Source organism: Rhinatrema bivittatum, chromosome 6 (genome assembly GCF_901001135.1).
Source record: "Rhinatrema bivittatum chromosome 6, aRhiBiv1.1, whole genome shotgun sequence".
NCBI lineage: Eukaryota > Metazoa > Chordata > Amphibia > Gymnophiona > Rhinatrematidae > Rhinatrema > Rhinatrema bivittatum.
Window position 1 is genome coordinate 198,300,176 of NC_042620.1, and position 16,593 is coordinate 198,316,768.

Consider the following 16,593-nt stretch of genomic DNA (forward strand, 5'->3'; position numbering starts at 1 on the left):
AAAACCTGAGTGTTCAAAAAAAAATAAATTTTAAATACCTGTCGGAGGGCCGCGTGGGTCCAGGCGGCGGCGGCAGGAGCCGGGTGGTCGCGTGTTAAATCTAGGCCGCGGGCGGGTGGGCGCCTGTTCCAGGCGGCAGCGGCAGCGGCGGCGGGGGGACACGCGTTAGTTCGAGACGGTCGGTGGGTGGCGGGTGGTCGCGTGTTAAATCTAGGCCGGGTCTGCACAGGCGCGCATTCATTCATCCAGGCGGAGGAGCCGGCGGCGAAAGCCGCCGGCTCCGCCTGAATGAATGCGCGCCTGTGCGACCCCTGCGATTCGGCGCTCAAGGCAGTCACAGCATTCATTCAGGCGGAGCCGGCAGCTTTCGCCGCCGGCTCCTCCGCCTGGATGAATGAATGCGCGCCTGTGCGGACCCGGCCTAGATTTAACACGCGACCACCCGCCGCCCACCGACCGTCTCGAACTAACGCGTGTCCCCCCACCGCCGCTGCCGCTGCCGCCTGGAACAGGCGCCCACCCGCCCGCGGCCTAGATTTAACACGCGACCACCCGGCTCCCGCCACCGCCGCCTGGACCCACGCGGCCCTCCGACAGGTATTTAAAAAATTTTATTTTTTTTTCTGACAGGTTTTATGTGTCCCACATCATTACATTTTCTCAATCATCTCTGTATCGCTTTTTTTTTTTATTGTGTTTTATTGTTTTTGAGTGTCTTAAGCGGTGTCGATGGATTTGTTACTAGACTCACAGTCCTAACTCCTACTAGGGGGAGGCGGTAAACTAACACGTTACGGCCGCGGCAAAACAGTGCGTTACTAATGAGATAACCTGCGCGCGCGTTACGGTATCGGAGGGGAATAGCTAATTCCTTCATTATACAGCTAATTCGTTCATTTACATGCCGGGTGGGGAAGGGTTACGCGTCTGTTTTAAGAAGCGCTACGGACGCGCGAAACTGGAGACTGTATCGCTGGTTTGCCTTACGCGTCCGAATTGTGCGCAGCGAGCTCGTTACAGACGAGAAATCTTCAAATGAATGTTACTGTATCGAGCTGTATGTGAGTTGTTGTCTCCCTCGACCTAACCCCTCCTCTGAGTCCACCTATGTTTCCCATGGATAAATGTACACATGTTGTTGATCTTGGCACATACTTTTACCCACATATAGGGTGGGCAATTTTCAGAAAATCTCTCTCAGTCTTTTGTTGCCACTGTCACTGCTGCCACATGCCTGTTGGGGAACACCTGAGCCAATCGCTGCTATTGAAGTTCTGCTGCCTTTTCTGTGCAGGCCCTGAGGTATAAAACATTTACGGGGCTAGCACTTCCCCCATGCTGGTCTCATGCATCACAAGATCAGCATAGAGAAAGTGCTACCCTTGCGAGTTTTTAATACTGTGGGCTGGCACGGATGACGAGAAAGTCGCACTTCTCTGCAGAGCTGCTGGCGAGGTCCACCGGCGGCCACAGGGCCTCTTTCCTTGTTTTTTGTCCGCTGATAGAATGGGGTCCACAGGTGGCCGCATGGACCTCCCTATGATGACCATCAGTGCCCCACCTATGGACCTGTACCTGAGTTCATTGGCCTTCCCTTCCCCCCTCGATATGCCTCTACCTCCTGTGATAAAATATCACATCTTAGTGAGACCAGGCCCAAGCTGGTTAGGTTTTAACGTGAACTAGCTATATGTAGCTGAATAAATTTAGGAAAGTATGTTCAGTGGGACATTTTTCCCGCTGAACATCAGCTACAAGTTGTCTGGCTAACTTTAGCAGGATAACTTGTCCATTCTCCGGCTTAGTGAATATGGACCTCGATATGTTTTAGCGATGCTGTGGATGAGTACAGAGGATGAGAGGAGTCAAAGACAACCCCAAGGTTGTGAACAAAGGCAACCAGGAGGATTACAGTGCTATCCACGGAGATAGAATAATGAGGGAAGGGGGGGGGGGGGGGTGAGGCAGGAGGAGTGGGTTTGAGAAGAAAGAAACTTAACAAGGTCAAGGCAAGCTTTTAAGATAGTGATGGGACATCCAGGCAGCTATTTTGGATAATGAAGCTGAGATCTGGGATTGGATTCTAACTGAAAGTTCTGCTGCCAAGACAAAAATCTGAGAGTCATAAGGATGGTAGCAAACATGATGAACTAAGTAGTCCTCTTATGCTAATATCTTCAATGGTTCTATGGTTTGTAAGGAGCCTGTAATATTTTCAGAATGACACCTCCTGAGACTTGGAACAAATAAGAGAGCACCTTCATTTTTCCACCCTAAATATTCCAACATTTTTATGAGGTAGTGACTGACAACAAGAAACACCTTCTACTGATCTGAAAAATTGTACCGCTTCTTTGTTCTATAAAACAACTGTGTTTGCTCATCTGCATATAGACAAGAGCTTACCTATATTGTTTCTTTGTGTCATAGCCAACAGCATTTGATTCCCAGATTTTGGTTGCCAGAACTCGCACCGTGTTCAGAAACAAAATGAAGTTTAGCTGAAAGTCACAAAAGTGCAGAGTTTAAACATGAATCCAAATAATATATCAACTTATCTTGGAAATACACTAATAAATAACTTGATAGCATTTCTAGAAGAATGAGTGTTACAGATAGAAAATTAAATGTTATGCCTGTTTAGAGTCGAATAAAAAAAAGGGTTCCATTTTTAGCCAATGTTCAGCCAGCAAAGTTAGCCAGATAAAAGAGATATTCAGTGGCACAGCTGCACCACTGAATACACCCCACTATCTTAAAGTTAGCTGGATAAGTTTATCTGGGTAACTTTAGGACTGTTCTATGGCACAACTAGAATTACTTGATAAGTTATCCAAGTAACTTAACTTCACCCCAAAAACACCCCCAGAATGCCCCTAAACTTAAGCCAGATAAAGAATTCTCCAGCTAAACTTTAGCCTGATAAGTGGCAAAAATATTCAAAAGTCAGTATTCAGTAAGATAAATAACATGCTATCTGGCTAAATGCTGCTAAATATGGTAGGAGTGCTCAACCCGGTCCTCAGGGCTCCCCCAGCCAGGGTTTTCAGGATATCTCTATTGAATATGCATGAAATGTATTTGCATGCACTGCCTGCAACCCTGGAATATGAACTAGGGATGTGCAGAGGGATGCCATACGTTGCATTTGGGATTCGTATTCGTTGGGGGGGCAGATACGTTGCATTTGGCAAGGGGGGCCCCCCGATACGTTTATACGTTAATTCTTATTCATTTCCCAGCTAAAATTAAATTAACTACAACCTGCCACCCTCCTGACCCACCCAAGACTTACCAAAACTCCCTGGTAGTCCAGCGGGGGTCCAGGAGCCATCTCCTGCACTCACACCCTCGGCTGCCGGTTTCAAAATGGCACCAATAGCCTTTGACCTACTATGTCACAGGGGCTACCTGTGCCATTGGTCAGCCCCTGTCACATGGTAGGCACAATGGATGGCCGGCACCATCTTGTGCTCTTACCATGTGACAGGGGCTGACCAATGGCACCGGTAGCCCCTGTGACATAGGAAGGGCAAAGGCTATTGGCGCCATTTTGATTACAGGCAGCCAACAGCCTGAGTGCAGGAGATTGTACCCAGACCCCCGCTGGACCACCAGGGACTTTTGGCAAGTCTTGGGGGATCCTCCTGACCCCCACAAGACTTGCCAAAAGTCCAGCGGGGGTCCAGGAGCGACCTCCTGCACTCGGGCCATCGGTTGCCAGTATTCAAAATGGCGCCGATAGCCTTTGCCCTTATTATGTCACAGGGGCTACCAGTGCCATTGGTCAGCCCCTGTCACATGGTAGGAGCACAAGATGGTGCCGGCCATCCATTGTGCCTACCATGTGACAGGGTCTGACCAATGGCACTGGTAGCCCCTGTGACATAGTAGGTCAAAGGCTATCAGCGCCATTTTGAAACTGGCAGCCGAGGATGTGAGTACAGGAGATGGCTCCCGGAACCCCCGCTGGACCACTAGTGAGTTTTGGTAAGTCTTGGGGGGGTCAGAAGGGTGGGGGGTTTGTTTAAATTGACTCTTTTAGATGGCCGAATAATTCGGCAAAGATTCATGGTATTCGTGGAGAATCGTGATACGTTTCGCTTCCCCATGAATACAACGAATATGGCCCTATACATTGCGGATTACCAATTCATAGGGAACAAATGCACACCCCTAATTATGAACCCCAAAATGTTTAGTCAATTAGACAGGTGGGGATATGTGTGTTTGTTTTCATGAGTTTTCATGAAGACCAAGGATAGATACAAGGTTCATTTTATAACAGTCCACATAACTTATGTGTTGCCAAAGCATAAGTTATGCTGATTTTCAACTGAGATTATGCACATAAATTCACTTTGAAAATTATCTCTAAGAACATGCATAAACTATCCTGCTCAAAGTTATACCTACTGTTTGCAGGGTGCAACTTTAGCATGTTAATTTATGTGAATATGTTCTAAAATAAAAAAATATGCATGTAAATCAAACTCTGCTCCAGTGTCGAACCCTGGAATGCCTCTTTTTTGAGCATATAAAAGTGTGCCAAACATTGGGTTATTTGAAAAATTTTCTGCACACAACTCCTGCACAATTTTATAACAAACCATTTATGCACATAAATCCATTTTATTTATCCATTCAAGTGGTATTGAAATATTTCCCCTGAAATTACTATTTTCTAAGCTTCTCATCCATTAAAAATGATGCCCAGATATCAGTTTTTTAAAGTATTTAAAAACACACCATCGCATATACCCCCATCTCCCCAAAATGAACAGTGCTTTTTCCTGATTATTTGTATTTGTTTGAATATATGAAAATCACTACAGAAAAGCAAACTGCAGTTTTGGCCATTGCATAGTGCTATCAAAAAGCAGAATCCCAGGATATGTCTCAGATTGCTGTGATATCTGTCCGCAGTGCCATTCAAATCAATAATGCCTCAGTGAGTTACCCTGGCAGTCTGCAGCATATCTACCACGCCACAGCAAATTGCTTACACAACATAAAAGCCAGCATTGTATGATGACAATTAAGGTACATTTTATTTCATAATGATAGCATACTAATATGTGGTACTAATTAGTGTTTGTGATACATGGGGAAAAAACACTCCAAAAAGAGTGGGGCAAAAGCACTTGTGAGATGCTTTTGCCCCACCCTTTTTGGAGTATTTTTTTCATATATATAAAATTATTATATACATATAATTTTTGATTATTTTAAAATGTAGGTTCTTTTGTAAACAAAATCCCTAGGTTGAATATAAAAAAAATTAGTGCTTTTTAATTTCATGTTTAAATGGTAACATTTGTAGCTGTCTGTCTCTTTTCCCCACTTTCTAGGGAAACACCTGCTTGATTTAAAATGCTTGTTGTCATGTTATAAATATGATTTCCAATTGATGGTTAAGAGACAATCTCAGAAGTGCCATATAATCGCCTGAAACTGAAGGAAGAAAGGGTCTTTTGCCTGCAGCTCAGTCTACCTGAATAATAGGCGAGATTACCCTAACTGGATCCATTCCCTAGAGTCATATCAGTTTAAGAAAATAATGTAATATGGTTTAGAAAACTGCATTGTCAAGAATAATTTAAAAAGCATGATTTAAATGCTTTTATCCCACCATATAATATGCTTGCTATATATTCCAGGTGTGGAGCTTAAATTTAGTGAGTGCTACCCATCCAAGTTTATCCAGCTAAGTCTTAGTCATAGTGGAGAGTAGATGTAAAGTTACACAGGTAAACTTTTCTAGATAACTTTAAACTTAACTGAGTATATGTGCAGTGGGAGCATGTGCCACTGAATATCTTGGCTAAAATGACCTGGATACGTTGGCCCAGCTAATGTGCTGCTCACTGCCCCACTCACTATTGACTCTTAGGAGTCTATGAATTAAAACATGTCATGTATGCCAGCACCTTTCAGCATGTGCTAAAGCAGCATGCTGTTCACTAACAGTTGGGTCAGATGGTGCTAGCAGGTACATGAAAAATGAGTGCACACCTGCATGTAAATGAAGGGCTATTATATTGAAATTAGCCTTTAGTGGGTGCACAATGGATAAAGTCTGTACTGTATGTGTGTTTCATAGAAACATAGAAATTGATGGCAGAAAAAGACCAAAAGGCCCATCCAGTCTGCCCAGCAATCTTATTTTGTACTGGATCTACAGACCTTTAGTCTGGGCCCATTGTTTAGTCACTAGGGTTCCAATTCTCACCCCCCTGTTCTGTTGAAGCAGATAGTATTGCTAGGATATTGTATAGTATGTAATTGTTTTATACTTTATAATTACTAGTCTACACATTCTCACCCAGTGTCATATAATTGTTTGGTAAACCCCGATGCCTCATGGATTTAGCTCCCAATTGTTATTATTAACCTCCATGGCTCTTAGATTTAGGTTATTAGGGATCCACAGAGTCTATCCCATGCCCAGTAATTAGCATGTTGATCCCCACCTCCCATTACCATCAGTAGTACCAAGCAGATTTAAATAAGAAAAAAAAGTATTAGCCCAGTGTCTTTTATGTCTGCTTGAATGTAACCTATCAGAAGTCTAAATTATCAGTCAACGTTTCCTCAAATATGACCCAATTACCAATCCTTCTGCTGCCAAAAAATTGTAGTACCATCCATCATTGTTGAGAACTCCTTTTTTGAGCTTTGTAGGCTGCTGAAGAAAACTGTAGGGTAACTTCTTAAACCAAACTGAAGGTCTAGTATATTAAAAAAAAAAAAACAATTGAGTACCAGGCACTTGATGAAAAAGAAATTAACCAATGTCTCAACTGGATAGCGTTACTACCATAACACTGTTTCAAATCTGAGTTCTGCTGCATAATCGCCAAAACATTCTTCTTTGTATCTTTGTTCTTACCCAAGCATTTTTAAGTTCATGTTGTCAAAGGCCCAGACTGCCTGCCATTGCATTATCAAGAGGTACCGGTGTGCAGTCACTCTGTGGCCCAATAAACTCGTTTTCATTCATCATCACTAAGGCTTCTGTCATAGTCAACCCAGACTGACGAAGACAACTGCAAGAGAGCTGTTTTAATCGAACTGATGAAATGTTCAACTTCAACAAAGTTCCAAATGAGCTCTATCAGCCAGAAAAGAAAAAATATCAAGAACTCATGTAGTATTTCTAATTCTAACATAGCCTGTTTGGTTGAAATTCTGCGGGCAGATTTTAAAAGCCCTGCTCACGTAAATCCGCCCGGATTTACGCGAGCAGGGCCCTCGCGCGCCGGCATGCCTATTTTGCATAGGCCGCTGGCGCGCGCAGAGCCCCGGGACGCGCGTAAGTCCCAGGGTTTTTTTAGGGGGCATGTCGGGGGCGGGGCCGAACGATGCGGCGTTTCGGGGGCGGGCCCGGGGGCATGGTTTTGGACCGGGGCGTTCCGGGGGCGTGGCCACGCCCTCCGGAACCGCCCCGGGTCAGGTCTCGGCGCGCCAGCAGGCCGCTAGCACGCGTGGATTTACGTCTCCCTCCGAGAGACGTAAATCCATGGATAAAGGTAGGGGGGTGGTTTAGGTAAGGCCGAGGGGATGGGTTAGGTAGGGGAAGGGAAGGGAAGGTGAGGGGAGGGTGAAAGAAAGTTCCCTCTGAAATCGGAGCGGCCTCGGAGGGAACGGAGGCAGGCTGCGCAGCTTGGCGCGTGCCAGCTGCCCAAAATCGGCAGCCTTGCGCGCGCCGATCCAGGATTTTATAAGATACGCGCGTATCTTATAAAATCCAGCGAACTTTTGTTTGCGCCTGGTGCGCCAACAAAAGTACGCGATCGCGCTTTTTAAAAAAATCTACCCCCTGCTGAATAGTCACCCAGCCAGTCTCTTTTTTTGTTTTCCTTTTTTATTCCTGTCTTCCTCTTCTCCTTCTCCTTAGCCATACTCCTTCTCAGCCAGCTTGCTCTGTAGACATCATTTCCACGAACGCTGTAGATTCTTTAGCCAATTGATAAAACTGAGGCCTGGATTTATCAAAATGCAGTAAATATCGCATGCGATGGGAAAAGGAGTGTGTTTTATGGTAATAGGGAGTTTATCACAATTTGTACTAATACCTATGCAAAGAGATAAGTTACTGCAAATTGCAATAACAATAAGTGTCAGAATGTGGTATTGCCTACATATAACCACTGGGGGGACTATATTTACTAGAAAGAGAGTGAGAGACTGAGAGAGAGAGACTGACCATAGTGCCATCACCCTAGATAGGTATTTATATCTCTATGGGAGGCCCACCTAGTAACGCGAGGTGAGGTTTAGGTATTAGTGTAGGGGTTAGGTGCCACTTTGACATTCAATGTGAGATGTACGAACAGAACAGTGCTCTATTGTGAACATTTGATGACCCTCAGAGTGAGGAAACTCACCCAAAGATGAGATTTCTGCAATGTTCTCTCAACCTAGCTTGATGTACTCTCTAGCTGGGTAACATCAAGCTAGGTTGAGAGAACATTGCAGAAATCTCATCTTTGGGTGAGTTTCCTCACTTTGAGGGTCATCAAATGTTCACAAGAGAGCACTGTTCTGTTCATACGTCTCACATTGAATGTCAAAGTGGCCCCTAACCCCTACACTAATACCTAATCCTCACCTCGAGTTACTAGGTGGGCCTCCCATAGAGATGTAAATACGTATCTAGGGTAATGGCATTATGGCTAGTCTCACTCTCATGCTCTCACTCTCTCTCTCTCAACAGCTAGGTGAATGCCCTGCAAGCTTCAAACTACCAAAAGTGGCATCTGTGAAACACATCACAACAGGTGATCTGCCATAACACAAGCTATCACACAGCTTAACACTCCAGAAAAAGCTGTAGCTAAATTCAGTATTAAAGCTGTGTGATAGGGCTTCACAAAACAATAAGCCCACTCCTCCTCTTTTTCAGATTTGCATCGCACCATACGATATGGTGCTATTGCATGCATTAACAGGGCTTTTCACATGCAATAAGCCCTCAACGCATGCGAAAACACCTTAACGCATTTTGATAAATGAGGGGGTGAGTTTGTTTCCATGAGAGATCTGAAGTTTTGCTGGGAATAATAACATAAACTGTAATTTCTTCTCGACTAACTTAGCACAAGTTGGTGCAAAAGCCTTGCATTGTTCAGTGACTAGTGCTGAATAGTCCTGAAAAATCAGTATCAACTCTCCTTCATAGACAAGCTTCCAATTTTTGCGGTATGCTTGAAGTATATCCAATTTATGTGCAGAGTTCAACAGTTTAGCTATTACTGGATGTGGTCTGAATCTCTGTGCAGATTTCGGCCCTAGCCAGTGGGCTCTTTCAATTCTAAGTTCGCTATGTTTTTTATTGAGTTGCTCTGTACATGGCAACTAGGGATGTGAATCATTTATCTGACGATTGAAAATATCGTCCGATATTTTCAATATCGTCAGATATCGGGGGGTCCCTGATAGCGATAGGAAACCCCACAATTAAATTAGTAGGTTTTCTTATCGTTATTGGGGGGGGGGGGGGGGGGCGGGAAGAAAGGACACAACCTAAAAACACAACCTGACCCTTTAAAATGAATTTGTTAGTATCCCCCCACCGTCCAGACCCCCCCACCCTTTCTCTCAGTGCTGCAGTTTTGAGGCCATAAAACCTGCCAATCTCCTGCAAAAAAACTGGCACTTTGACTGCACAAGAGTCGTCTAAAAAGGAGCTCCTGGTATTTGCGTGTAATTATTAAATTAGCCCGTTTTTAAAACATAAAGGGAGATTGGGATCCAGAGCTGATCAGACTCACATCCTACACCTCTATGACATCACATGACCTCTCCTACATTCTATTTTATATAAACATCAAAAGTACACACGTATTTTTGGTTTTGTGCACACATTTACTTGCACAAAAAAGGGGCCATCTAGGGGTGTCCCAAAATGGGGCCAAGAGGTATACATGAATGTAGCTATTTTATAAGATATTTTCACAAATACATTAGGCAACTTATTCACGCAATTTTACCCTTCTAATTAACTAGTGCAATTGATGTCAAACTTCTGTTGGTTGCTGTTTTGGGGTGGGAGATCTAGGTGAACTGGGGGATTTCAGTGTGAAGTACTAATCTAGTTTTGGCGATCTGGAGATTTATTTATTTATTTATTTATTTTTAGGGTTTTTATATACCGGCATTCATGATAGAATCACATCATGCTGGTTTACAATTAACAAGGGGAGTGGATGAAAACAAGAACATGGAATGAGTGCAAAGAAACCAAGAAGTTACAATAAAACAAGGCTGTTCAAACTGGGAGAAGATGGAAAGCTAGAGAGAAGATGGAAAGCTAGAGAGAAAGCTAGAACCTCCACTGGCTCCCGATCAAATACAGAATCTGGTACAAAGTTCTCACCATTACTCACAAAGCTCTACACAATGGGGCGGATTTTAAGAGCCCTGCTCGCCTAAATCCGCCCAAATCCGGGCGGATTTAGGTGAGCAGGGCCCTGCGTGCCGGTGAGCCTATTTTACATAGGCTCACCGGTGCGCGCAGACCCCGGGACTTGCGTAAGTCCCGGGGTTCTCCGAGGGGGGCGTGTCGGGGGCGGGCCCGGTCGTCGCGGCGTTTAGGGGGCGTGCCGGGAGCGTTTCGGGGGCGGGCCCGGGGGCGTGGTTACGGCCCGGGGTGGCCCGGGGGCGTGGCCGTGCCCTCCGGACCCGCCCCCAGGTTGCGTCCCGGCGCACTAGCGGCCCGCTGGCACGCGGGGATTTACGCCTCCCTCTGGGAGGCGTAAATCCCCCGACAAAGGTAAGGGGGGGCTTAGACAGGGCCGGGTGGGCGGGTTAGGTAGGGGAAGGGAGGGGAAGGTGAGGGGAGGGCAAAAGGAAGCTCCCTCCGAGGCCGCTCCGATTTCGGAGCGGCCTCGGAGGGAACGGGGGTAAGCTGCGCAGCTCGGCGCGCACCGGCTATACAGAATTCATAGCCTTGCGCGCGCCGATCCAGGATTTTAGCGGACACGCGTGGCTCCGTGCGTATCTACTAAAATCCAGCGTACTTTTGCTTGCGCCTGATGCGCCAGCAAAAGTACGCCTATTCGCGTTATTTGAAAATCTACCCCAATATCACCCCACTAGAACTCATGATCCCTCTCCGACCTCACTTACCATCCAGGCCGGTAAGAGCAGCATATAGGACACCCTCATGGTCCCCCCTTTAAAAACGTCATTAATTAAGAGAGCCATCTCAGCCTCTGGACCAATACATTGGAATTCTCTTCCACCAGACCTCAGGCTGGAACATTGCCCGGTCACATTTAAGAAAAGACTCAAAACCTGGCTGTTCAAGCAGGCCTTTGCTGAATCATACGCCAGATGATCTTAAATCAACTCTATCACCAGTAACTCATTGACTCTTGCCTGCTTTCTCTCGATTCAGTCAAATGCTATATGTCCTACTTTAGCCCCAATTCCCAAGGCCCTTTGCCAATACCATGGTCTTAACCTAACCATTCTCTACCAGCCATGTATCATAGTTCGATATATATATACCCTGGTTTGTTTCAACAGTTTCATGATCCTAGTTCTGTATTCCTCTGTTTTATGTAATTGCAATATTTGAGGCACTGTTATTGTTATTATGTAAACCGTTTTGATTTGTAACTTGTTACAATAAATTCGGTATATAAAACTGTTAAATAAATAAATTAACGGAACGAGGCGTAATTATTTACAGAATGTACAGTATTCTGAAGTGTCTGACTGAAGATAATGTTGATTTGAGATTTAGGCAGGGTCTGGAAAGGCTTGGACTGGTTGAACTAGTGGAGGTATTCAGCAAACTGGTAATTTCAAATACGCGCACGTATTTAAACATTTTTCCTGCCTCCGCATATAAATCAGGGTTTTACGCGACATATATTTTTTTTGCATGTAAAACATATTTGCATATATTTATGAAATAGGTAAAGTATGTGCTTTCAATGCATTGTAAGTAATTATACATACTGAAACATATGTCTGTACTTTCAGAGCATGTACATTTACGCGTGCAAATCCAGTAATATGAATAGGTTTTAAATTTATCCTCTTTAAGTACTGGACATTTGCAAAAGGAGTATTTCATTAACCTAGAGACATTCCAAAATAAGTGCCTATGGAAGATCCTCAGAAGTTTTGGTACAAGAAGAATCTCAAAATAAAAAGTTGCTTATTAGGACAAATGCACAATCTAAAGCTGAAATAGTAATGAGAAGATAGAGTTGTCTTGAGCTTAAGTATTGAATGCCACCTGGTACAATGCCCAGAGCAGTCCTACACTGGACAAAACAGAGGAAACATAAAGGGGTAGATTTTACAAATTTGCGTACATGCGTACTTTTGTTCGCGCACCAGGCGCAAACAAGAGTACACGGGATTTTAATAGATACGCGTGTAGTCGTGCGTATCTGTTAAAATCCGGGATCGGTGCGCGCAAGGCTGTGCAAAATCGGCAGCCTGTGCGCACCAAGCTGCGCAGCCTGCCTCCGTTCCTTCCCCCCTCCCTTCCCCTCCCTTCCCCTACCTAACCCACCCCCCCAGCCCTACCTAAACCCTCTGGCATGCAATTCCCAGGCCCGGGAGCCTCGGCCCGGGAGCCTCGGCCATGCCCCTAAAACACCCCCGGGCCAGAACCACGCCCATGGCCCCGCCCCCAAATAACGCGCTGCCGCGACATGCCCCTGACACGCCCCCCCCCCCCCCCAGGAAAGCCCCGGGACTTATGCGCATCCCAGGGCTTGTGCGTGCCACCGAGCCTACTCAACATAGGCTCGGCACGCGCAGGAGGAACTTTGGGCAGGTTTTTGGGGGGTATACGCGTATCCCTTTGAAAATCTGGCCCAAAATGTGTTGTCCCAAAGAGACATAGCAAAGAACAACATAGAAAGACATTAGGGGGTGAATTTTAAAAGCCCGGTGCACGCCAAAACTGGGAAATATGCGAATATGTCTGGCCAGCATGTGCGGAGCGGATTTTAAAAGTGCATATCTCCCTATGTGTATCAGGTTTGTTTTTCCACTGGAAGAGTGCAGCTCATATCAGCCGGAGCTCATCTGTGGGGGTTGGATGGGGGTTACCCAGCCAATATCTGTCCTCCATGAGACTGTCCAGGCTTTGGCGGCTCCCCGGGCTTCAGTCATCTGCTGGAGCCACTTGACATTGTGTATACTGGCTGACATGCCAACTCTTCCACCCTTTTTATGAAATTATGGGGAAGGGTCATTAAATGTGCAAAGGGTTAGCTTGTTTTGCTTGTTGCATCTTAGGTTTTGATGGGATTCATGACATCACAGCCTCTAAGTTATCAGCCTAAAAGCAAGTCCTATATTATTCCAGAGTGGGCTCTGAGCAAATCAAGACTCTACAAACGATACAAGTGAAGAGTCCTGGGGCTTTCTGGAGCTTAGTACTAGGGGTTTGCATTCATTTTAAACAAATGGCACAGCCAAACTGAAAAAAGAATGAATCAAAAATGGCTTTGACTGAAAATACCTAAAAGTTTTCATGTATTTTTGGTTCATTTACAAAAAATGGCCTCCCCAAACCCTTCTGGTCCTCTCCAGCCACCAATGAAAGCTGAAGAGTGTGGGTCTATCTGAGCTGAGCCGAGCCTAGCTGGGGTCTCTCCTGGCACCTCTGATCTTCCTAACATCCTCGGGAAATGTTCCAGAACTAGGGATTCCCCAAGGCTACAATTACCCCTAACATGGGGGCCCTAGTACAAGAAAAGAGCAGGAACGATGGCCCCCTCACTCCTACCTCACCACAAATCCCTTTAAAAAATGGCACCAGAGGCCATTAGACCGGCACAATATGATGTTCAATTGGTACTGCTCACAGGGGTGGCCAGCTGGCACCATTTTCATGAATCACTGTATGTTTTATGTTTGCACATTTCTCAGAAAGTGGGGCGGGGAGGGGCCAAGAGAGGCTCCAGCTGATCTCGGCTCAGCTCATCTCGGTAGGCTTGAGTCCCAGAGATAGCAGGAGCTTAGGGAGGCCTAAGCTGGGCTCAACATGGGCCCTATAGGTTTCTTTGTAGGTGGGAGGAGAGTTGGAGGGCCTTGTTTTGTTTTTTATTTGGGTTTCCTTTTTTAAATGTTTATTTCAGTTTGGCAATCAAACTGAACTAAAATAAACATTAAGCAAACAAAAAATGAAATACCCCATTCACCCCCCCCCCCCCCCCAAAAAAAAATAAAATAAAAAGTGAAACATTTCTTTGGCCTGCATATCCCTATTTAGCACTGTTCAGCAAGGCTTGGGCACCTGGACAGTCTAGTGATATTACAGGTTATGTTACAACAAGAGGTTGTTGGCATGGTACAGTTATATCATTAGGACCAGATTCTCACTGACTGATCAGGTGGCCATATTCAGCAGTAGATGCTAGTTTGGGGCTAGCAGTCCTAAGATGGCTTATTTCAGCTAGTAATAATCAATGTATTGGAAGATCTCAAGATGAATTCTGGCTGTTCTGTAGAGGGAATATTAATGAGCTAATTAGTGTTCACTGTATATAGTGGGGCACCAGGCGCCAACAAAAGTACGCTGGATTTTAGTAGATACGCGCGTAGCCGCGCTTATCTGCTAAAATCCAGGATCGGCAAGCGCAAGGCTGCCGATTTTGTGCAGCTGGCGCGCGCCGAGCCGCGCAGCCTGCCTCCGTTCCCTCCGTTCCCTCCAGCCTGCTTCCATTCCCTCCGTTCCCTGCCTCCGTTCCCTCCGTTCCCTCCAGCCTGCCTCCGTACCTCGGAGAGAACTCGCTTTCGCCCTCCCCTCCCCCTCCCTTCCTCTATCTAACCCACCCCCCCGGCCCTATCTAAACCCCCCCCTACCTCTGTCGGGGGATTTACGCCTCCCGGAGGGAGAAGTAAATCCCCGCGCGCCAGCGGGCTGCTAGCGCGCCGAGACGCGACCTGGGGGCGGTTCCGGAGGGCGCAGCCACGCCCCTGGACCGCCCCGGGCCGAAACCACGCCCCGGGCCCGCCCCCGAAACGCCACGTCCCGCCCCTGAAACGCCGCGCCGATCGGCCACGCCCCCAACACGCCTCCAACACGCCCCCCTCGAAAAACCCCGGGACTTACGCGAGTCCCGGGGCTCTGCGGGCCTATGGAAAATAGGCGCGCCGGCGTGCAAGGCACTGCTCGCATAAATCCACCCGGATTTACGCGCGCAGGGCTTTTAAAATCCGCCCCATTGGGTTGATTTTCAAAAAGATTTACATGAAGAAAATCTGTTTTTATGTGCATAAAAGGCCCTTTTGAAAATCAGCTGGGCATCTTTGCGCACAAAAGTATGCTTAAAACCCAATTTCATGCATCCTTTTGTGCTTGGATGCAAGAGGCATTCTGAGAGGCTGAGCAGGAATGAGGAAAAGATTTATGCAAATATTTTTGAATTTCAAGTGTCCATGTATTTGGCAGGGCAGCCTATTAAATTTCAAAGCAGACTTATGCACCCAAGTCCACTTTGAAAATTTGGGCTAGAGTTTTAGCTCTATTCAGGTTGTTGGAAAATTACCCTCATTAAAAATTACTCTCAGTCTTAGAGAAAGTAAAAGATGTTAAATAACTTGAAATGAAAGAATTGATTCTGTTTCAAAATCAAAATAAACTTAACATATTAATTTTATTATGGTGAATATATTTGCCTATAAAGAAGGAACAGATCAAATGTATAAGTATATCTATATATGAATTTCTGCAAAAAAAGGCCTATTTACTAAGCCATGCTAAATTGGCACATTAAAGAGATGTTTTAATGAAAATAATTTCTCATGAGATTTACTAAACCGTGGTACATGAGCACTGCAGTTTAGTAAATTTAGTATTCCCACAGTCAACATGTAACCCATAATGTTAATGTTCCAGCAAGCCTGGCCATTAGAATGTATGTTTGTAGCACCCTTGGGCCACAATACTTAAAGGAGTAGATTGTCCACTAGAGTACCAAATTAAAATTCCCCTCTCCAAGGGAATGTTGCGATTTCACTTGCAGGAGGGCCCTGCTTCAGCATGGCACTCAAATGCCACCGCCTCACTGCTCTCCGATGCTGTGATTCCCATTGCCGGCATTTCCACCGGTCTTCCATGCAGCTGAGAGATGCTGCCAATATGCCTGTTATCTTCTCGGCCTGCAAAAGAGCCACGTTCTGCTCTCACTATCGATGTTGGTGCAGCCGGCATTCCCCTAGGTGCCCATGCATGCCCCTGCTTGAAATTTAAAGGGACCATGGCAGGAAAAGCCCCATGGCCCCTCCTGATGACATCACTGCTTTGGGCCATTAAAAGGCCACTTCTACCATTGCTCCAGGCCTTCGTGAGGTCTTCAAGTTCCTTGGTCTTTCATGGAGGTCCTGGCCTTCAAGGTCCTCCATGTTCCTGGTCTCTTGTTCTTGTTCCTGGTTTGGTGTTCCAGTCTTCGTCTCCTGAGTTCCAGTGGTCTCCTATTCCTGTCTTCATCACCTGAGGTCCAAATTTGTTGTTCCTGTCTTTGACTTCTGAGTTCTTCAGTCTTCATTCCAAGTCCTCAGTTGGTTCAAGTCTCCAGAGTCCTTGTCCTTGGTTTTAAAGTTCAAGTTCCA

General features: G+C 45.8%; 1 protein-coding gene across 1 annotated transcript in view; it reads right to left on the reverse strand.

The window, feature by feature from the left end:
• PTH2R (parathyroid hormone 2 receptor) overlaps window positions 1-16,593 on the reverse strand; it is a 161,807-nt gene that overhangs the window by 36,609 nt on the left and 108,605 nt on the right. The window contains exon 12 of the mRNA XM_029607921.1: window positions 2,407-2,501. Within this exon, the coding sequence (XP_029463781.1) occupies window positions 2,407-2,501 (95 nt within the window). The remainder of the gene's footprint in view (window positions 1-2,406; window positions 2,502-16,593) is intronic.